General features: G+C 48.0%; 1 protein-coding gene across 1 annotated transcript in view; it reads right to left on the minus strand.

The window, feature by feature from the left end:
• Positions 1–23,204, minus strand: part of Grik3 (glutamate ionotropic receptor kainate type subunit 3) — a 207,202-nt gene that overhangs the window by 12,642 nt on the left and 171,356 nt on the right. Inside the window, exons 11-13 of the mRNA XM_063236091.1 lie at positions 14,577–14,800; positions 9,759–9,877; positions 7,261–7,478 (exon numbers count right to left, since the gene is read on the minus strand). Of these exons, the coding sequence (XP_063092161.1) occupies positions 7,261–7,478; positions 9,759–9,877; positions 14,577–14,800 (561 nt within the window). The remainder of the gene's footprint in view (positions 1–7,260; positions 7,479–9,758; positions 9,878–14,576; positions 14,801–23,204) is intronic.

Genomic DNA, 23,204 nt, shown 5'->3' on the forward strand with positions numbered 1-23,204 from the left:
ACAACTAGTCATCTGTAACTTTGGAGTCTGTACAAAAGTAGCCAGTGAGCCATTCAGGAGGCCACCTCACTTCTCCTGACTCAGAATGAGATTGAAGCATCTCTTTCTCCAAATTTTTTGTGCTGCACCCCCTCCTATTCCTCCTCTACACAGGCCTGCCTGGCACCAAAACGTAAGCTTTTCCCAGGAATTCAGCGCTTGAAATGGAGGCAAGAGTTTCAGCTGGAGGCTGGAGGGGGTGTTGGGCAGATGGGCTTTGAGGGCAGATATATTAAGGCCACCAGTGGGTAAAGGAAATGAATGAGGAGAACAGAAAAGGATACCAGAGAGTGTAGTCCAGTCAGGATAAGGGGGACACCAAGGCAGAAAGTGTCTGTGACACGGATTTCAAGTAGTTCTACTCTCTTACTCCAGTGCCAAAAACCCACAGGCTCCATCACATTTAGGCAGATGGGTCTGAAATCTGCTTCCCTAGAATGGCCACCCACTGTTCTGGTTCTGTATTTTGAGCCCCATTCTCAATACATCTGCTCATGGTTTCTGTTTTTCCTTAAGTTCTGTCCTCTTGTCCTTGAGCAGTTTTGAGATTCTGGGCCCAACTGGGAAAAGTCCCCCTTTGACACATCGGAAGCAGAAAGAAACCAAGCCAGGGCCCTTCCTGGAATCTCAGCTTTTCCCTCTCCATCAGCCGGGTCACCAGAGGCCTGAGCTCCTATCACTGACCGGAGCAGTAGCCACTCCACCCTAGGGAACGGAGTCCCACATACTATGACTCCTGCATCATCCTGCCTGTTCCTGCTCTGGTGGGACCTTAATAAGGATTATTCAGGGCCACTCACCCAAATCAATTAATGGAATCATTTGGAGCAGCCAATACAGGGCGATCTGCCAGGACAGAGATGCTTTTTTTTATCAGAAAAATTGGCAAGAAAGTAAGTTTCAGGCTCACGACTTTCATTTCCAGCCTCCTCAAAGAAGTAAATTGATTTTCTCCAACTGAAGATACTTAATCTTGAGAATTTAACATTTCTGTACAAGAGAATGTATAGAAGTCTATATATACATATATAAATATATGTATAAATTTCGAAGGGAGCTAAATCCTAGGGAATGTGTGCAGAGAGGCAGCAGCGGTATGATTCCATGTAAGACCTGGAGCTTTTTCCATATCAGAAAAGAGACTTTTTCCCAAATTAATTAGCTTTCTTATCCCTGGATGTGGAGTCTTTGGCCTTATCGGCTCCGTGTCCCAGAGCAGTTAATCACTTCTCTCGGGTTATTTCCATGGGGATCAGTTCTGTCTGAGTCCCCTGCCTCTGCCTGATGCTACAGTTCCCTTAGAGAGGACAGGCTCGCTGGCTCTGCTCCAGGAGCAGCCTCTGAGGCTGGCCCGAAATATTGGACCCCTGCCCCTGAGTGGGTTCCTGGCTGGAGGATGGCAGAGCTGGAGTGGAGACAGAAGCAGAGGTCAGCTCCCTGCAGGGACTCTGATGTCACATCAGCCTGGGTTGCAATGCCAGTTCCTTTTGTGACCACAGTCTAGAGATGTCTCATCTATAAGCCTCATTTTCCACATGTGTAACATGCAAGGCTTAAGAACGCTGACTGTAGGGACTGTGAAGATCAAGTGAGAAGAGGCGTGTGAGGAGTTTAACCACACGCCTGCCCCCTGAGTCTCTGTACATGGTTGGTAGCATTATCCGCTTCCAGGCTCCTTAATTCTCTTTCAAGCTCACTTTTCCCTTTTAGAAGGAGGGTGCAAAGCCAGATATGGAAACACATACCAATGACTGGAAGCTGAGGTAGGAGGCTACAAGTTCAAGCCCAGCCTAGGCAAATTAGCAACTTAGGGAGACTTTGTCTCAAAATAAAAACAAGCAAACAAACACAGAGGCTTGAGGTATAGCTCAGCGTGAGGCCTCTTGGGTTCAATCTCTAGAATCTGCAGAAAAGGAAGAAGAAAGAAAAAGAGAAAGAAAGAAAAGAAGATAGAAAGAAATAAGAAAGGGTAGTAGGGAGGGGATAAGGGAGAGGGGATAATAATCTCCACAGCGCAGAGGTGGCTATGCAAATTAAATGACATGATATTTTGTGGTAAAAAACTCAAATGCTGACTGGGCCAGGCTGGGTACAAAAAGAACTAAAGAGGCCAAGCGGGATTTGTGAACTGAAGACAGACATCGCCTGTAAGCCCCCAACAACTGTTGCTTTGCAGGAGAACCGGCTCAGTAATGCCAGATATTTCACATTTTCAAAAGACTGGAAATGTGAATTTTTAAAATGCAAAAGCCTTCAAATTTTAAAGTGCTGGCAACTAACTTTAAAAAAATCTATATAAAACAAGTAATGCGATCTATGGCTTCCAAAAAGTCATGCATATGGGTTGTGTATCACCTGTTTGCAACAATAAACAATAAAAAATAAAGATGGTCAATTTTATTGCATGCCTTTTATCTCAGGTATGTGTCAAACATCCTAAACTGTATGTATGAAAGACCCTATACAATCATCTCAAGAACTCTATGAAGCTAGGTCTTACACTCAGTTCATAAATGAGAACACAAAGGCACAGGGAGGTCATCAGTAACTTAGTACTTTTCCGGGACTTCCCTGTCACCACTGGCCTTTGCCCTGTACCTGTTGCTACTCCTTTTTCCTCAGCTTTCTGAATTTCTTCCAACTCCACCCCAAGTTTTTCGTCCTGAACAAAGGCAGGTAGCCACCCTATGACATCAATGTCCCCTACAAAGCCCAGTAGGTCCAGTGCAGAGGGATCTGGAGGAGCCTCCAGGTGCTTACTGGCTGGTCCCTCTTCAACATGTGTTAAGTCATCTGCCTCAGGAGGTGACTTCAGAGCAAGAGCATTTGTGGCCCTGGGATAAGCACTGTAAGATAGTGGCTCAGGCAATCCTCTTGCAAATTGCTGCAGGGAGCGGGAGGGGGACCCAGCAGCCACAATGTACAGGTGAGCAAGTTGAGGCCTGGGGAAGAGAAGTGACTTATCCAACGTCACCCCACAGAGACATCACTCAAGGCTCACATTCCGGTCTCCTTTGAGATTGATGCTGCCTGTGCCAGGCTGCATGCACTGAATGCTGCCTGGTCACAACACATCTGTCTCCTTACTCTACCTGGACTAAAAGACAGGGCTAAGGCCACCAAGGGATTGGCAAGTGGGTCTGGAGAAGCTGGAGCTGAGATGGAGGAGCATCCTCCTGGACTCTCCAGCTCAGGGAAGAGGCTGCTCTGCAGCTGGGAGGTGAGGCACGGACAGGGTGGCCCCTTCAAGCATCTTCCAGGGTCAGATGCTATGACCCGGGCTGTGCAAGGTGGAGGAGGATGCCTGGGGTGGGGGAACCTGGGATTCAGGGCTCCCCCACCCCTCCGACCGTAGAGGGCTGAATCTTTGCAGCAGCTGTCTTCCTACATCCTCTGGCTTCAAAGCTCCCGGTACTCCCTGTAAAGAGCTTTCCTCTATATTCCCCTTTACATTTTGCCTACATATTTTTACAGCCAAATGGTGCTTTCAAAGGCCTCCTTTTTCATCTCCTAATTAATTTTTATCTTCTAAGACGGAGGGAGGACAACACAGGAAATGTTGTTTATGATGTCTGCTGCTCCCTGACAACTTTGAGCAGAACCTCCCCTGGAGTGATGCGGCTGCCTCCAGGCACGCGTCCTGTGGGCTGTGGCTGAGGCTGAGAGGTATGGAAGTGCTGGGAATCTGATATCCTGCTTCCTGCTCTTGTCATTTTGGGCAGTAGTGGGCACCTCCCTCCCTTTGTGTTCTACTGTCAGCCAAGGGAGACGATTAGACCGTTCACAGCCTTTCTGGGACCACAGAAATGAAATTCACCAGTCCTGCTTTGGGATGTTCATGGGACACCACCTGCTTGGTCCTGGTTCTCAACACTACCTCCCGCATTTGATCCTTTTGGCTTCTGCCAACTTTTAACTCCGTCCTTTAATTCTAGAGCAGCATCAACTCATCATGAGTTAATTCTCAGCAACTATGGTGTGCCAGGATGGTGCTGGATTGTGGGTAAGCCTCAACTGACTGGCTTCATTCTTTCCTGAGTGACTCCTGAGGATTTTGACAGGATCCTTACAGAGAGCATTGGCACTGCAGCCAGACTACTGGGGTTCAAATCCCAGCTTTGAATTTCACCAGCTGTGTGGACTTGGGGAAGTCAGTTAGCCTCTCTGAGCCTTACTTTCCCTTTGGGGAAAATGGAGATGATAATAATCTACCTCCCGGGGGTGTATAAGGCTGATATGAGTGAATATGAGCATCTCCTAGAATGCTGGGCTTCTCCCCAAACTGATGTTTGTCCAATCCTAGTATCAGCCTTGCCATATATATTCCTGGAAAGGCCAGAGAACCTCCCTTCCCAGGAGAAGACCTCTGAGTAGATATGGGAGAGGGCACTGTGGGTGTAGATAGTATGTCCGACCTTGAATCTGGCTCTACCATTGATCTTCTATGGCAAAACACTCAATTCCTCTGCATCTCCACTTCTCTAGGTCAAAGTCAGGTCTCCTTTCAGTTCTAACTTGCAAACATTCTCCAATAATGAGCAGGCTCCAACTTTGCTCTTGGGGAAGACATGACCAGGAGGTCCAGCTCCAGAGGGAAGGGATGCGGGAGGAAGTAGGTTTGTCCAGACACCTTGTGGGTGGGTGTCATGCTTTTAACCCAAGGTTAATGTGTTCACATTCACACTCCTTCCTACCCACATCATGGCCCTGATGCTGCTGCCGCCATGGGAGGACATCTGGGTTAGGGGAGCTTCGTGTGAATGCAGGCAGGAGACAGAGTGGCCAGACACAGAGAGGGGTTAATTGACCCAGGAGAGAATGAGAATGGAGTCAGACCTTCAGGGGCACATGCAGGTGCTGCTTCTGGTCAGAGGGCCCTTGTGAGCATGAGCCCTTGAGCCCCAGAAGCCCAGCTGGGTGACAGCATTTGTGTCCCTTCTCTGCCCTCCTTGCTATGCCATTTGCAGGGAAGGAGGGTGGAGGCGGAGAAGGCTGCGGGAAGTGCTGCTTGATGCAGAGGACAGTCTCGGTAGGGAGCTGGGACCAGGCTCTGGGAAGCCAATCTGAGCATCTTAGCATGGAGGAAAGCGAGGGCATCCAATCAGCGGCAATGAGCCCGTGTCGGGCTTATTTATGCCGCTTCCCTTTGATCGGGAGCCCTGCTTAGAGACAGGCTCATGTGTAATGCATGAGAGAGGCTCTGGCTCAGTCAAAGGGCTGGGCTGCAGCCTGGGGACAGGCAAGCAGGTGCACACACACACACACACACACACTCATGGAGACACACATGCAGAAGTGGCCTTCACACACACACACATCACTACATAGTTTCCCTTCTTCCACTTATCTAGGCACACCCACGGGACACTGAGCACACCTAGTCTCTGTGTACATGTGCATACAGACACCCTGGCACATACTTGCAAACACTCATATGTCCATATCAGGAAAGCTCACCAACACATACACACTCACGCACACACACACACCCACACACACTATGTAAACACTCATGTCTAAGTACAGATAGATGTGTACTTACACAGGCAGATTCTTAGCCATCGGTACACATGCGCACACCAATATATACAAATATACTTTTTCATGCAGTATCTATTGCTACCTGCACAAATGCAGCTGTGTATATGTACACATGGAATCATATTTGCTCACACTCATACACACTTACAGAGTCCCACGAAGCTCATAACATCTCTTTGATGATGCTTTTATCTTCCCCTGGCTCTAAATACACACTGTGACTTCTTAGACACATGGTGTTTGCAGCTTTCTGGTTAGAGTAGCAACATCTAGAGGGGTCCCCATCCCCTCCTTTCTCTTCACTAAGCCACTTCCAGCCTCAAGGAGGGGTGTACAAGGTTTGATGAGGAAAGTGTTAGGGGTTTCTATGGAAGGCTTCCCACTCCATTCTTTCTTCTTCTCTTCACTCTGGGCCCCCTGGAGGCTCAATCCATCACTCAGAGGCTTAGTCTAGGAGGCAGGGGCTGAGGGATGGGGAGCTCGTGACCAGGAGGAAGGGAACTATCTGGCATTTGGACTGAAAGAGACAGGTGATTCATGAATGAACGAACAAATCTGCAGCTACAGAGGCTCCAAGTCCTGATCATTTCTGAGAGGTCATGAGAGTAGTGGTTCTCAAAGTGTGTTCCCTGGACCAGCTGTGCCAACAGGACTCAGTATCTTATTAGAAATTCTCATTCTCAGCTCCCACCCAGACCTCCTGGGCCAGACATTCTGAGGGGCAGGAAGTGTTTCATGTGGTAGGAAGTCCCAGCAACACTGGCTTAGTTCCCAGGCTTTGGTGAAAGGCAGACTTAGGGCAGCATGTGGCTCCACCAGTTGTGAGTTTTTGGATGGGAAACTGCTGTGAGCCTCAGTTTCCACATGTGTAAAATAGAAATAATTACAGCACCAACCTCACAGGACTTGTAAAGGTGAAATGAACCAAAGCACTAGGTGTAGCTCCAGTCCCACTGCGAGCCTCAGTGCTGGCGGCTACTGTGATTATTACTTCTGGATGCACATTGATGCCTACTGGCTCTCAGAGGACAGGTCGATGCTGGCAGAAGGTGAAAAAACATTGGCGAACTGAGCCAACACTTTCAAGACAGAAGTAGCGAAGTCATGGCTGGATACCCATTGGAATGGTCACTTGGGCAGATAACAGGGACTTTATCTGAAGATGCCAGCATTCTAAGAGTGTAATATGCTAAGTAAGCAGTGCTTATAACTGGTCATTTGAGTTGTAAGCCTCCTTCCTTCCTTTGGGCATATACCCCACTATTCTCTCAGTGGTGGACAGCTCCTCCCAACTACAGGCCAGCACCTTGGCGTTGGATGGTACAGAGACCCTAAGACAAGGGCCACTATTCCGGGACCTGCCAGTGTGTCTGGGCACCCATCCTTCCCCTTCACCCACTCACTTTTTCTACCTGTCCTCCCTTGATAACTCATACAACTTGTCCCAGGTACAGAAACTTCCAGAATTTGTGCCAAGACCTACCTGTATAGCTCATATCAACACAGTTCCCCAAAGTCAAGTGGTTGAAACAGGGAGGGACTGAACCCTAAAGGTTTCTGGCTCATTGGCTCTGATCTATGTGGAAGGACAAAGACCCTACCATCCCTCTCTTTTGTGCTCATTGAACCGTCTGTGGCGGGTTAGTTTGTGGCATTGCAACAGAAAGGAAAGCTTCTCACCTTGAAGAAGGTCATGGTAGCTCCGTCCTTCACAGCTCCGTACTCGATTTTGGTTTGCTTGGCCAGGTCATCGGCAGAGTCGATGGGCGATTCCATGCGCTCCACTGTGAGAAAGGCAGCCAGGTTGGCCGTGTACGAGGAGATGATGATGAGTGTGAAGAACCACCAGATGCCACCGATGATGCGTGTCGACAGAGCTTTGGGCATCAGTTCAGACCCTGGAAGAAAGGAGACAGTGGTGTCTTACAAGGTGCAGACGTGGGCTGCTTGAGTCACTTGGGTTGGGGACTCCATTGCCACTTTCATAAAAATGGCTCTCAGCAGTGGGGCCCACCACCAGCACCACCTTGGGAAATTGTTAGGAATGCTAATTCTCAGGCACCAGCAGTCCAGGTGGTTCTGATATGAAATTTAAGTGCCACTACTCTGAAACAATGCAGACATACACAACAGTTCACAGGGTGTGTCAGCCCTCCGCTGCCTACCCATGGGCCACTTCTGTGGTCCAGGTTAAAAAGTAGGGGAAGAAACCCTGGAAACTTGAGTGAATTCTGTTCTCAACACTCTGCGTGAGCTTCTGCCAGACACTTCCTTCCCCTATCTGGGGCTCTGCAGAGCACGACCAGTCGTCCTTCCTCTGTCCCAGCCTCAAAGAAACACTGTGATGCTGCAATGATATAATTTCAGGAGAAAATGCATCAGAAGTACAAGTGGTATACAAATATGAGATTGCTATGTGATGCTTGGCAGCAGGAGAAAAATCAACATTTTTGGAAGCTCTTTGCTGAAATATATCGCTCTTCCTCCAGGACCTAGGGTGTGGAGTGAGCATAATTCAGATGAAACCTTCTAACTGAAGTAATTAACTAGGTGGCTTTCAAGAGATTTAAATAGCAAGTGACTCCTGAACTTTCCAGAATATTTAGATCTGCAAACTAAAAAGCATCTGCTTTGATATGGATGTTTTTTTTTTTTCTCAAAGAAATCACCTCAAGGGAGAGTTTTCAAATATATAACTATTTTCTCCTTCCTAATCAAAACTGTGAGGGGAGTGTCTGGGGGGCCAGGGCTTTGAATGGTAGCAGGCAGCAAAAGAGGGGACGTTATTACTGCAATAAGGGGCTTCTACGTCCTTCCCTCTGTCATTGAACAAAGATGATGGGTTATAGAGTGAGGTGAGGCTTCAGGACACTCGATAATAGCGGGGACAGGTGGAGGATTTCCCCTGAAAACTGCCTGTCACTTCCCAACTGCTGGGAGCCATTTAGCTACCCAGCTCTCCTCTCCATGCAGCTGCTCTCAGCCTCCTGAAGTTGCTCCATCCAGGGCTTCAGCTGCCCCCAAAAGGAGAAGAGCTCCTTATAGTTGCTTTCTTGGGAAGCTCTGCCAGGCAGCTGGCCTTCCAGCTGGGGCTGGAGCCTGTCCCTGGGTTCTGAGGGACCAAATGATCTCTGGGGTATAGGAGAGAGCCACTTTTTCCTCTTCTTTACTCAAGTACTCAGCACAGAGCATGATGTGTAGAGGACACTCAGAATAATACTGTTAATTAATCAATTAGGCATTTACTGATGAGTGTCTCCCAAGGACCAGGCGAATGTTCAGGAGGTTTTCTTTATCTGTTGAAGTCTCTTGTCCTTGGCCCTAGTTAGCATATCTCTAACACAGGCAGAGACTTGGTCGCCCCCCAGTCCCAGATAAGATGCCCTGGATGTAGAATTCCATAGGCAAAGGCAGTGGGCACATGGCCTCTGGCCAGCAGGCTCGGACGGGTGGTTCTCCCTTGGGTCTTTACTTGCTGGGCCTCCTCTGTGCCTGCTCTCCAACCCCTCCATGTCTCTGCATCTGACACCTTGAAGTTAGAACAGATGCTCTGCTTCTTGGGTATATTAGTAGCTGTAGATAACTCCAAAAGGCTAGTTGCCTGTACAGAGTCAGGAGGAGCATATGGTCCTTCCAGAGGATGTAAGGGAACTGTGTGTGTTCTTCTGTGGGTCCCCTCTCTGATACACTCAGTGGAAGTCTCCTCCCCAACTGACCCCTAAGACTTCCAGTTCCCAGTACGCAGATGATTACCAAGTTCTGACTATTCTACTTCCTAAAGTTTTCTTAGTTACCTCTGCCCTCCCCAGTCACGATCACAACCTCCCCTGAGCTCTCATCTCATTCCTGCAATGGCCTCCCGTCTAGCCTCCTGCCTTCAGTGTTTTCCACCTACAGCCCAACTCTGTTCAGCCTGATTCTATGGCAGAGAGGCATAGGTCAGATGGCTGACATGCTTTGGCCTTAGATGCTGAGACAGTTTCAGCCAGAGCCGTAGTGGGGTGGATCTTGGGGTCCAGGACACACACCAGGGTGGCTCCAACCTCCTGGCAGCTCAGTGAGGTTGGAGCTTGCCCCTGGAGGATGGACTGGCTCTGATGACTCCACAGAGGCTGCTGGACCTTCTGGGAAAGGAAGATACCCTTCCTGAGACAGGAGGTGGGAGACTGGGCACCCACCTTGCTGCATCAAGGATCCCATTCCAAACCAGAAGCTGTTGAGCAGAGTGAAGTTGTTTTCTACCACCTCGGAGCCGGGGTTGCAGGGATGAGCATCATACCACTCGTAGGGGCTGAACCTGCAGAGGGGAAAACAGGAGACAGTGAGGCTGAATGCAGGGAGATGGAGGGAAGTACACTGCACCAACAGAGACCAAGCACGAGTGTGGGGTGCCAGCCACTTCAGCATCACTGGTTGTTCTGCTCAGGCAGCAGACAAGTGGCAGTCAGGGGTTTCTCCTTGTTCGTTATAGTTAGTTTCTGGCTGTAAAAGTAACTCAGAAACATCTCTTAAAATTAAAAGTGAGCATGCCCTTCCACCTATCAGTACCGGAACTCATTATCTATCTGAGAAAAGCACTTTATACAGGAGCATACAGGAAGCAGATTGAAGGTGTGTATCAAAGGGTTGTTTGTGATGGTGAGAAACTGGAAACAACCTAAATGTCCTTCAATAGAAGGATGAATAAATAAACCATGCTGCAAGTGTCCTTTGAAATATCACGTCACTGTTAAAGAGAGCAGGGAACTTCTAGATGTGTGGATGGGGAAAGATCTTCAACACATCATGTTTGCACAAAAGAGAGTGATAAAAATCAGAACAATATGATCACATTTGTATAAATAGACTTCTGAAGACATATAGAGCTCCTTCTGTGTGTGTTTAGATGCAAATGCATCCTTAGGGGTCTGGAAGGTTCCATATATAATGAATATCAGTGTTTATCTTGGGAGAGGGAAGTCAGAAAGGCAGAAGGACCTTCAGGGGGGCTGTTGCTTTATGTGAATTATATGAATTTTTAAAAATGCAAAGATGTTTTTGAATGTCTTGTATAATTTTAAAAATGCAAAAAAACTAAAAGGCACTCTATGAAATATTCAAATAGTATAGAAGAACACAACAAAAAAGTAAAAGTACCCCCAGCAGCCTACCTCCTGGGAGAGAACAATTCGGTATATGAGGTATATAATTTTTTCAGATTTTCCTCTTTGACTATACAAATACATATATGGCAGGGGAAAATGTTATTTGAAGTCCCCCACACCCTCCAAGGAAGATGACTCCTGATTACTGGAGGGAGTCTTGGTTGACTGCCTGAGTCTCAGTTGACAATATGTGAGTTTGAAGATACCAGGACATTGATACACCTGGGGAAATTGCTGGCTCGGGGACAGGGAGGGGAGAGAGAGGGAGGGTAATGGGGATGAAAGACAAGACCAGGAATTCTGTTTTGGTTTCTGGTTTGATACCCTTAAATGTGATGCCTCTTTCCTTCTCCCTTCTACAAGTGATAACACATTACAGATTGATCACCAGTGCTCATGTGAGAAGAATTTCGTTCTTACGAAGTAGAAAGACCTCTCAGACAGCAAATTCCAAAGAGAGGCTGCTAACCAAGTTAAGGATTTTCAAAGAAACTGACCACACACTGGTGAGAGGCTCTAAAATCCACAAGGAAGAGATGGAGGATCAGCCTAGCAGAGACGAGAGGCTGTTGTGAGGATTCTGGGGAAAGCCTGTGGAGAGCTGTGTATCTGGAGCAGAGGGAGGGGGGCTTCCCAGGACACTGGTACTGGCCAGGTGCACTGGGGGTGTCTGAAGGGCAGGCAGCAGGTGATGTATGCTTTGCAGGTAGATGCAGGATAGCCACTGCCACAAGCCCAGACCCAATAAATCTGGGCATTGGGTGCACAGAGTTTCACCACTGAACTCAGGCAGAAAAGAGATCCAGCCAAGGTCCACCTCGAGTTCACCCTAGAAGCTCAATAAACTCCAACAGGCAGAGGTTATAGGCAAGGGCTGCTGGAGAGGGCACTACCGTAGGGGTCCACTTTAAGGCTGGGGAGAACTCTGACTCATGAATGAAGTCAAATATTGGGAAACATACTGGATCACAATTCTAATTTCTGGAGGGAAACAGTGAGTTTGAAGCTGAGAGAGATACCTAGAGCTTTCTGTGATCTGGCAATGAACTTAAAAGTCACAGCTGTGACAGTTTTCATGGGGGACAAGACATTTCTGAGAACTGAAAAAGAGGCCTGGGAGACAGATGGAAGGTGATTTCTGAGCAGAGCTCATGGAATTTGCTTTTACACTACTAGTTACACTCACTTCATGTCAGTTTTTAACACAAAAATATGCTATCATATTACTGTACTATTGGAGAACTTTTTCATTTAAGAAGCCACCACCTCTTTCCAAACCAGTCCTTTTGGATATACTCTGTGCTCTGTAACCACTTCATGGGTGACTTAACCATCCATCTGTTGGTGGGCACTGGTGCTGTCCCTGCTTCCCACCGCTGCACACTCAGCTAAAGGAAGCTTCCGTGGGTAACCTCTAGGGACACCAATGGCAACAGGTGGCCTTGTCCTCCGCGGCTTTGTTGGAAAGGTTTTTTAGATTCCAAAGTGTGTCTCAATGGTGACACTTACACAGGATGAGTTCCCTGAGGTGGAATAAAAATAACTGACTCTGGAACGGGTGCCTTGGGTATCTAGTGCTGCCTCTGGCTGGGGTCTTACTACTCTCTGACGGTTGATGGCAACAAGTATCCATTTCTCTCTCTCTCTCTCTCTCTCTCTCTCTCTCTCTCTCTCTGTGTGTGTGTGTGTGTGTGTGTGTGTGTGTGTGTGTGTGTGTGTGTGACTGTGATGCTGCAGGAAGAGGACAGAGGGTCCAGACTTCACTGTGTTGAAGAGGAGGAGATGGACGGCTGCTGGACAAGGGGGCCAAGTGCCGCGTGAGTTAATGGTGGATCTGACACTTATGGCTTGGGCTGTTCTAGGGTGCTCCACTTGTGAGCAAATGAGAATTAGGAGCCTTTAACCTGGAGACACTCTGGCTCCATTCAGGGGAGAAAGCTATACTCCAGTCCCACCCATTGAAGTACAGACAGGACACTGACTGTGGTCTTCTGTTCTTTGGGATACTCATTTGAGCAGGATTTGCCCAGAAAGTGGCTCACAGGGTCAGCTCACCCTCAGTGCTACCTCCTGGACCAGGCACTTGGGACTACATCCCTGTGACAAGCACCCACTGTTATCTCAGTGGTGAGAAAGTGTCCTCTGTTCCCTTCACGTGTTCTTTTACCTTACCAGGTGTGAAGCAGAACATCCAATGCCTGGATCCCAGGCTGAGTTAGTTTGCAAGATAGATGGCCTTGTGCCATGTTGGAACTACCTGGGCATAGCCTGAGGACCAGTGTACACTTGCAGAGCCTATCTTATGGGGGCATGGGTGCTGTGTCCACATGTTTAACAGTGGCATGGAGCGCTCCAAAGGGCACAGGTTATGGGGTAGGAAAGCTGTGTCCACACTATAGATGTCTTATGCTTGACCTTGATGGTATTGTAAGATTTTTGGCCATGCAGAAAAACAATGAGATGTCACATCAAAATCTAAGTCTCGCTCTAGAAACCATGAGCACAGTGACATGGTCCCTGCGTTTCTATCCAACACAGCTGGTCTGTTGGTGCCGAGCAGTGGCTGCCCCTACAAGCCAGCTGTGTACTCTCTAGTTTGCTTCAATTCTGACCATTCCTGCTGCCATCATCTGGTTGCTTCTGTCCCTCATACCACCTGTCTGCCCTGGCATCAACTGTGTTTGATTTAAAGTTGGGCGGTTCTAGCCCAATTATGGCAAGGAAAAACTTTCAGACTCTAGGAAATGGCATAATCTCTCCAAGCCTTGTTTTCAGCTTCTGTAAAGTGGAGATAATTATACTCACCTCACAAAGCTGTAGCAAAGATTTGAATTGTGTAGTGTGGGTGCTTCAAAACTATACTATGACGCCTTTCCTAGTTTTGTGGGTAAGACATTCATCATCATCCTTTCTCTGAGAGTACCCCAAATCATTCTCCTCTAGAAATCTCTTCTCTTCCCAGAAGTCGAGCTCCTACCTTCCTAGCCAGGAGGGAAGGGCTGGAGAGCAGGGCTGCCCACAGCTGATGGCAGGCTGTGAATCTGAGGGGGGAAGGGACGCACATCAAACAGAATCACATCAAATAGACTCAAGTGAAGCTGGGAAAGATGTGTCTCAGAGGGAACGGCTGCTGAGAGATTGCTGGAGCCACTAAAATTATGGAGAGATCACCCAGAGAGTGGGTCCTGCCTTTCAAAGGCTTGTTAGGACATTAGAGACAAGAGGCATAATGAAGGCTTCTCTGCGGCAGCTTAGCTGCTGACTGGACTGACCAGATGAGATGGCCAGCACGGCACTGGCCCACAGGGCCAGGCAATTTCCTTGTGTCTATTTCATGTGAATGCCCCAATGTATAAGCACCTTGTGGTACTATATATATATCTCAGGCATTGTACTCCCACATGTACATGTGTATATACCATGTTTCTGCATGTAGACACACATAAGCCTTTATGGAAAATGACTCCCCTGCAGTTGTGGATTGTACATAAACAACCTGGTTTTCAAGTTTTTGGTTATCCCTGGGCCATGCAATGCATCTGGGTGTGCTGCACCAGGTACCTGGTCCTGGTAGTGCAGCCTCAAGCAATGAATAATACCTCCAAGCCCGTTCCTGAGATGTGGGCTGTAAATGCTGCATGTCAGAGTCATGACCCAGGCTGTGGCAGGACCAGGCCATGGGACATTCTCTGAGGGATATGAAGGAATCTGAGCCTCAGGGAGGGAGAGAGCAGTAGGCATGATGGTGGCTTGAGCTTTGGGCTTCCAGGCAAGGACCGAGGTTGTGGGAACTCACTGGGCTCCCTAAACCTTCAACCTCAGGCTCAAGCTCTGGCCAAGGAATTGCCTTACCTGGCAATGACAAAGAGGACACAGCTGACACCCAGGTAGGCAAGAAGCACATACATCCAGATGTCCGGGGACAATGGGTTGAGGAAGGAGAAGACACTGGGGTTGGTGCCATTGGGCTTGCGATACAGGATGCTCACGCCAAGGGTCATGAAGGGCTTGGAGAAGTCGATAGCCTTCTCACGGACGTGGGTGATGGTTAGTGGAGCCACAGCCAGATCTGCCTTCTGCAGAGAGAGAGAGAGAGAGAGAGAGAGAGAGAGAGAGAGAGAGAGAGAGAGAGAGATGATCACACCCTTAAAGGAGCAGGTCACAGAGAAGAGGATCTTCTTGGAGAAGGGCAGATGAGGGAATGAGGTGGCCTTAAGAGCTTATGACCTCGAGGAAGAGGACAGCAATGTAAACTTGCTGAGAATGGAACTTTATTACAGCTGGAGCCCGCGCAGTCCCCTTCTCAAGGCAGTACTTAGTCTAAGGAATACGGTGCAGGAACAAACATTTAAAAATTGCTCAGAGTCTTTAAAACACCATGAAAAGGGTGCAGAATCCACAACTTTTGTTTCAATCTGTTTTTCTCTCCCATCCAATTCTCAACGGCTTTTTCCTATTCCACACGACAGTTCTCTTCCTAAAACCCACCCAAAAGCTAGTTGGATGAAGATAATACCCTCCTTGGAGAGTGAGGGTGGGGGAATAGAAACAAACAGGCAAATTCAGGGTCTTGTTAGCAGAGGATAGCACGGAGAGGGAGGGTAGGGGTGGGCAGGACCGGAGAAGCTCATATTTTACTAAATTTTACTCCACTACAATTTTAATAACAGCGTTCATTAAAGTTTGATTTCTTAGATCTGAGCTTTCCTGATCAAAAATCTAACCTCCCTCTTCCCTGCCCCATCTTTCCACCCCTACCCCGCTGCTATCCTCTTACAAGGCTCCATGACATTGCTTCTTGTTTCCCGTGCTGGGCTCACCCTGTGACTTGTTTAGGATGCTGCCCTAGTCCTGTGGTCTGATTCTTGCCACCTTCTGTATCCTTCTATCTGCTACCTCTTCCAGAGCAGCCCAACAACTTCCATGAGGCTCACGCTGTCTCACAGGAGTGGGAGGGTGTGTGCTGCACTACTCGAAGACTCCTCTGCTTATTTGCCTATGAGTTCCTCTGTGCAGGGAGGGCTATGGTTAATCCACTGCTTATTTTCTTCATTCACAAACCTCTCTCAGCCTCTAGTAGTGCTCTTCTAGGAGAGGCTCCTCCTCAGGCCCCTGCGGCTATTCATACCTCAAAGTACAAACCAAGTTATAACTTCCCTTCCTCAGGTGGGGCAGGGCAGAAGGGAAGAGGAGTCCGGAAAGGCCACCACTAAAGACCCTTTCCTAGGGTGGTCCTGCCTCTGAAACCACTGCACAAGGCATTGTCTCTAGGTAGCCACCTGCTAGCTTGACCTAACTCTATTGTTTTACCCACCCACACATTCACCCATCTATTGTTTTAGGAGATCTACCAGGCACTGGTGATACAGAACTGACTTAAATATACATGTAAGCCCTTGTGGAGCTTATAGACTGGTCGGGAGATGGACGTTAATCGAATTGTTTAGTGAATGGTGGCTATTTTTTTTTATTTAGAGAAAAAAGCAAAACAGAAAAAAGGATAGAAATAATACAGAATTTCAAAAAAGTAACAGTAAGAAATCACTAGTTGTTCTAATAGTAGCTATTAATAGCACTTCTGAATCCACTTATCTTAGACTAGGAATTAGAAATGAATAGAAATCAGACTTTCAGGAAGGGCCCAGTCTCAGTTGCTAGACAGCTCTGTGGGTACCCTGGGCTGGGTGGGGGGAGCTGGGAAGCACACAATTCTGATGCTGTTCACTCCAGGGCCTCTCCTAATGGCATCCCCCACACCCCATCATAGATACTTGGAGTCCAAGATTTTGGTAAACTTCAGAACCAAAGGAAGGTATGGAGGCAGAGCCTATGAGAGAAGATCATTACACAGGGATGTTCTTTTTGTAATGTCCGAATGCGTTTTGGAACTTGCTGGGATTTGAAGGCAGAAGAAGAGCAGCTGCTACTGCTCCAGTTCCTGAAGCCTCTCAGTTCATGGCATGGACAAACAAAGGGAATGGAGGGAACGGAACACTCCAGGAAGGTGCAGATGACCAACACTGCAATGCTCAAGACCTGCTACGATTAAACCTTGGCCAAGAAACCTAGTCCTGCTCTCAGGGAGCTTCTGGCTGAGTGAGACATTGTTGGGGTACAGACAGGATTCCTGAGTAGTGAAGGACCCTACAGGAGATGCTCCAGAATCTTCAATAAGGTTGACATGATAATGTTTGATTCTAGAACCTGACCTCCCCTAACTCTGTTGCTTTAAAGTTTATTTGTGTTGGAAAGTTCCGTTCTGGTTCCAAAGTCAATTATTATTATTAATATTATTAATTTTTTAGGGATTGAAATCAAATTTACTATTTTTAGATTCAGCAGGAAGAAAATATTTTAAATGATTGAGCTATTAATTATCCTGACAGAAACGTGCAAACCCAATATGGCAAATTGAGAAATGCACTGATTTGCTCAAGTAGCATACATTGAAAATCAGGCATCTTCTAGTGAAGCTTCGGACAGTCCCAGAACTTATCATACAATGGATACTATCGTTTTGCAGGTGAGAATTGAACAGTGGAGGAACCAGGAGAATTCTTGGCATCTTCATGGTGTGATTGGTGCCGAATGATCATTTGTTACCGTGGGTCGGAGTTTCACAGTAGCAGAGGGGTTTTTCTCACTGAGGAAAGGCGACTTGGCTATCCCATTTGCATCCTTGGGAGACATAGTTTCTGGTTCAGATGCTGAGGTTTGGAAGGTAGAAGTGTTTTTGCCAGTATTCGCTTGGTTATTGCCAGCAGCTCCTGTGGACAGTTGGGGCCAGACACGTCTGGTAGTCATCAGGGTAATGCTGCTCTTCTCAGATGCACTTGAGGAACAGGTTTCTAGTGATGGCCTTTGAGCCTTGGAGTGGATTCTTGGGAAGAAGCTCAGTCGGTGGTGAAGACTCTTCCTTGGCTTTTGATAGCAAGTCAGTGAGAGCACGGTTTTCATAGGCAATGCTTATTCCACCAGAATGTTTCAGCAGTTGGTGAGGAAGCCAATTGTAGGACCACAGGCTCCCTTTCCTCCCCTAAGCCCTCTAAGGGTCTTTGGAGTCTCCATGCCATTCTTTGTGTTCTCGAGCTCTTAACAGGGTTGAGAGACAGCAACGTCTGTGATGTTCTGTGCCTACAGCAGTGAGATAATTGGCCTGTGTAACCTTCACTCAGAGTTCTGGTATGTGTTCTCCTCTGGGCTTTAGGAAGGCTGGCATTCTCTATTTCATTTTGGGTGTAGGCAGGAAATACTGTATTTCACTGTTGGTAACGATTTCCCAGAAAAAGGCATTATTTTGTCTAACTTTGCCTGAAAGATCGGAACAGATGTCAAGCCTTTGCTGCTTCAGTTCATTACTCAGAATGAAAGGCCCAGCGTTGGCAGGCTCGGCCCCCTCATACAGGTTTTCTTCCAGGATGATTCGTAAAATCATATTCTGTCAGAGCTGGACGAGAGACATGCAAGAACATCTATCCCAGCCCCACATCTTTTATAAAGAGAAACTCAGGCTTGGAGAAGCTCCTTGGTCTTCACTCTGATATTTACAGAAACCATGTTCTTGAACAAAACCAAACCTTTGACCTGTCTAAATCCTTCATCGGTCTTGTAGGTGATTTATTGGATTTTCCTGTCTCACACATGACCTGTCTGTACATTTCTAAACCTCTGAACCAGAAAGGATGTCTTCCCAGGATGTCACTGCATTCCCATAAGCAACTTTCCATTTACTGAAGACCTGCTTGGATACACCTGGTTCTGGCCCCTCTTGTTCTCATCAATCCTTGCTTGAAGAAATTTGGCCTCATCTGCTTTGTGACACCTCCAGCTCCCAGTACTGAAGACAAGAATGACTTGCCCAGCTCCATATTTCAGCATGTAGAATCTAGCCATCCTGGGTGCTGGCTGTACCCTATCCTTATACCTCTGGTACCTGGGCTACCTCTTACAAATTTTTAAGAATGGGATTGGAACTGAGGTCCCAGTTCGGCAAAGATCACCATTCTCTTGGGACAAAGGTCAGCCTCGGGGTCTAAAACTTGCTCTCTGAATCCCAGCTTACACCCTGAATCTGGTGTCCTGTTGGCAGCTGCTTTCCTGGGATTCCCAAGAATGGCTTTCACCAAATTACTTATCCCTATGCTCTGCCTCTTGGTTGGGATCCCCTAGGGTATCTGGCTTTTAGGCTGTGACCTGTTATAGTTAAAACAGTAAGTACTACTATCCTTCATGGGTACTTCTTAGATTCCAAGAATCACTAAATGTGCTACATGTATTGCCTCATACAATCTCCCAGTAGACTCATGAAGCAGTAAGTATCATGACCATATTGCAGGTGAGGATATGGTGATACAACCAAGCGAGGTTTGTTCAAGCTGGCAAACAACTAAGACAGTACTTGGACTCAATTCACTGTGACTGCAGTGCCCAACATTTTACCATTCTATCATAAAAGCCACATATAGTAGGTTGACTTGTGCACAGTGCCCCCAATTAGGTCCATACCCTAATGGCTAGTGCCTGTGGGCATGACCATATTTGGAATAGTCTTTGAAGATATAAGGAAGTTAAGATTAAGTCATTCATTGGGTTGTGCCCACAATCCAGGCTAATGTTCTTACAGGAAGAGAAACTAAACAAAATATACACACAGAGAAAATCATGTGTTGATGGAGGCAGAGATTTGAATAATGTAACTACAAGCCACGGAACAGCAAAGATCACAGGTAATATCAGAAGTAGGGAGAGAGGCCAGGAACAGACTCCCCCCTGGAGCCTTCAAAAGGAACCAACCCTAACAATACCTTGGTTTCTGATTTCTGGACTTCAGAACAAAAATAAATTCCTGTTGCTTTAATTTACCAGGTTTATTGACATTTGTTATGGCAGCTCTAGGAAACTAATACATCTGTCAATTATACCCTGTGCGGGGTGCATGGAAGTCCTCCCACATCCTGCAACTGGCTTCATCCTGACCTTGTCCTGTTCTACTGGCAGAACTTATAGCTGATCCCCTTCAGTCCTGTCCTGAGCCCAGTGTTAAGTCTCGGACACTTGAACTTGACTCTGGCTCCTGACCAGAGTCACCACTGAGACTTATACGGCTTAGTAAGGTTTGGGAGCCCTGTCAATGTGCCCACTTCCTTTGAGACCCCTCTGCTGCCTTCCTAGTGCTCTCAAAAACCATCCTTATCCCTACAACCCATGCAGGACTCACTCCCGGCTCTACCTGCTGGCTCCCTGTTCAGATTTCAGGTAGGGGGGCATCCATGGAAATCATCTTCTGCTCTTTACCCCAGACAGTGTTTCTCCAGCTCAAACTTTCCCTCCAAGGTTAAGGAAATATCGTGTTCTTTGAAGGGTCTCAGGCAGCCAACAAACCATCATCCTGAACCACTCACCCATTCAAATGGGGAAAGCAGGTTTGAGAAAATGTGTGTCACCTGACAGGCCAACTCCTAACAGCTGTGATTCACTTGCCATCTTTTTGAGCTGACAGCAGCCACGCCAGCTGACAGTGAGCAATGATGTGTGTGGCATTCCCAAACCCCACTCCCAAGTCCCAGCAGGCTCCATCCTGAGCCTAGGCCTTTCCGGAAGGACAGGCAGGTCCTCCCTGTCTCACAGACAACAGGTCCTGGGATGATGCACCACAGGCCCCATTTCTCATCACTTCAAGCCCTTTACTTCAACCCTTTAGGTCTCTGGTCATGGTATCAACCCAGAGAGGACAGGGCCTGCCTTAGCAGAATCCAAGAGACTAGGTGAAGACCCAGTTATTTGTTCCCCGACCTCTCTGCACTGCTCCTTGGTGGACTGATCAGAACCGAGTTTTCACCTGCAAGTTGTTGCTTAGCATTAGCTCCTCTGGCAGTATTTAAATACCAGGAGGACAGGGATTCAGCTTGCAACCATGTATCTGCTTGGGTTAGCACAAAGTTTGGCATAAAGGGGAAACTCTGCAAGTTCTGTTGAAAAAAATGACCACCCAAATATCCCCAAGGTCCCTGCTCTTCCTTTACTTTAGCCTAGTAGGCTGAGCTCTGGCCTCAGTTTCCCTGTCAGCACACCTCCATTCTCTGAAGCCACACTGCCCCCACCAGGTGACCTGACTATTTCTCTCCAGTCACCCTCTAGGGTTCTGACAGTGGTGCCAGTGTCTTAACCCATGAGAGGCCAACCTGGACTTTGCTACCCTCTTTTTTTCTTTCCTGACCTGCAAGTGAATGTCCAGGTGGGACAGCATTCATCACCCTTGTGGCCCACTTCAGGATGTCCTAGTGACGTCCCAGTCCACAGGGTCCTCAGTCCTGCCCTGGGAAAATCTGGCTGCCTACTTTGCTAGATGTTTTCCACATCCCCAGTTTGCCCTGCTTCATCCAGGATTCTGTTCTGTCCCTAGGTAAGCACCCACCGTGTCCTGCTTTGAAGTGCCCTGCCCCAAGGCTGGGGCAGTAGGCTTGGGTAGTCTTCTGTGGCCTTGCAAAGAAGGTTGCGGACTGAGGCATGAGGCTGAAACCAAGGTCTGGCTCATGGTCAGGAGAAAGGGGGGACACTGTGAGGGCAATGGTGGCAGTGCTCTTGTCAAGCCTGCTTCCCCAGGAGAGTGTAAGATCCTGAAGCTAGGGTAGGGACTTGCCCACTTTGTTCATTGCTGTATCTACAGCAATGGGTCCTGCTTTAATAAATGTATTGACTCAATTGATCAGTGTGAACACTAAAGGTTTTAGAGAAGTGGCCCAGCAAGCCCTCCCTCAGGAGTGACACATTGCAGATTTCAAGAGTACACCGAGCCACAGATGATATCTTGACAGTATCCACTGGCCATTGATAACCTTATAACACAGCACTCCAAGTAGTCTCCTCATCTGAGTAGATGGGGAATAGATGCTGGAATATTCCTAAGTGTCAACAAATGGCTCTTTACCTGTGATGCAAACACAGGGCTCCTGAGCTGATGCACATTGGTCAGTGAGAAAGCTTAGGTGTGCCTGTCCCAAGCTGAGCCCCTATAGGCACAGTGTTGACCCTGTCTTTGGGAAGGCTCTGCTGAATGCCCTGTTTCACTGTGCACTATGAGGATATACCACATCCCCACTGCTACTTCTGAAGGAGTCTCCATCTCTACCTCCTGTGTGTCAACAGGATGGTGTCTGCCTGAGCACGGTGTTGCCAGTGCTCCAGGCCCCAGCCTCAGCCTCAGCCAGAGGGAGACATCAGTGACTTCAGTGTCCATCCAGGGAGGCACCCTACACATACCCTGCATAGTTCTGCCTCATTCTCCAAGTCACCACTTAAGGGTCACTTCCTCAGGGAGTCCTGAGTCATTGTCCCTCCTTTTAGTCTTCAAAAGCTTCTGTCTTTCCTTTTGTGACACCAATCAAAGCTTGGTGAAAATCTTTTGTTCCTAAAGGGTTAAGGGTAGAGGCCATGTCTGCCTCAGTCACTCCTATATCATTGTCCTGAAGCCAGTATGCTGTCAGTTGATGCTGGGGTTCATACACAGGTTCACAGACCTTCTAGCTCTTGTCAATCTGATAACACCTCAACTGCTGCCCACTTGGGGCACTGCTGCAGGGTTCTGATTGGTTTCCACACCCACCAAGTCCAAGCCAGACACGTGGAAGTCAGCAGTGGTTAAACCTGTCCGCAGGCCTCCACTAACCCCCTGAGATGGTCCTCAGACATGCCTTGTAAGGCTCTTCCTGGGTGCAGGGACATGAATTGCATCACTAGCTGTAGCTCTCACATTGGCTTTGCTCCTTCCTTCTCCTCTTTCCTTGTTCCTCACTCTCCTGGCATCATGCTGTCTGACTAATGGCTCAGGCCTCTGCTCTCCAGGGGCCCAGGCAGAGACAGCACTCAACGGAGTTTTGCTGAATGAATGAGTCAGAGGATGGGCCTCAGCCAGGGAGCCTGCCATTCCAGCTGTTCCCTCTGACCTTGGTTTTCCTCCTGACCCTGCATCTTGGCCTACCAGGCACCTCTTTGTCTAGATCCTGACTCTTGCCAGGCCCTTTCCTGACCTTTCTCCATGGTGGCCTCTGCTGGCTAAGGCCTGGGACATCCCTCACCTGCTTACCTAGTCCCCTGCAGACACATCCTGATGACATTCTGAGCTTCCCCCACAACTCCCAGTCCTTGCTCTGGGGAATCTGTAGCCCTGAAAAGAGCTCACCTTTGTAGCCTGTATGTTCCTTCTGCCCTTAGCCGCCCAATCCACTCAGCATTCTGACCTGCCAAGTGGGGTCCTAGCATGCCTTGCTTCCAAGTGTGCTGGCCATGCCAGATGGAGGTGGCCTGGGCAAGGCTTTTGCTGGCTACACAAACAGGGCTTTGGGACCTCTCCTAATACCAGTACATACAGTCCACAATTAGGAATTAGGTCTTGGTTGGAAGATGAGGAACACAGTAGGTGATGAGATCATGGGGGTCTGGACACCAGATCCTCCCTTCACACACTCTAGAGGTGAAACCAGC

Source organism: Cavia porcellus, unplaced genomic scaffold (genome assembly GCF_034190915.1).
Source record: "Cavia porcellus strain 051 isolate PalLab524CR breed Dunkin Hartley unplaced genomic scaffold, mCavPor4.1 scaffold_25, whole genome shotgun sequence".
NCBI lineage: Eukaryota > Metazoa > Chordata > Mammalia > Rodentia > Caviidae > Cavia > Cavia porcellus.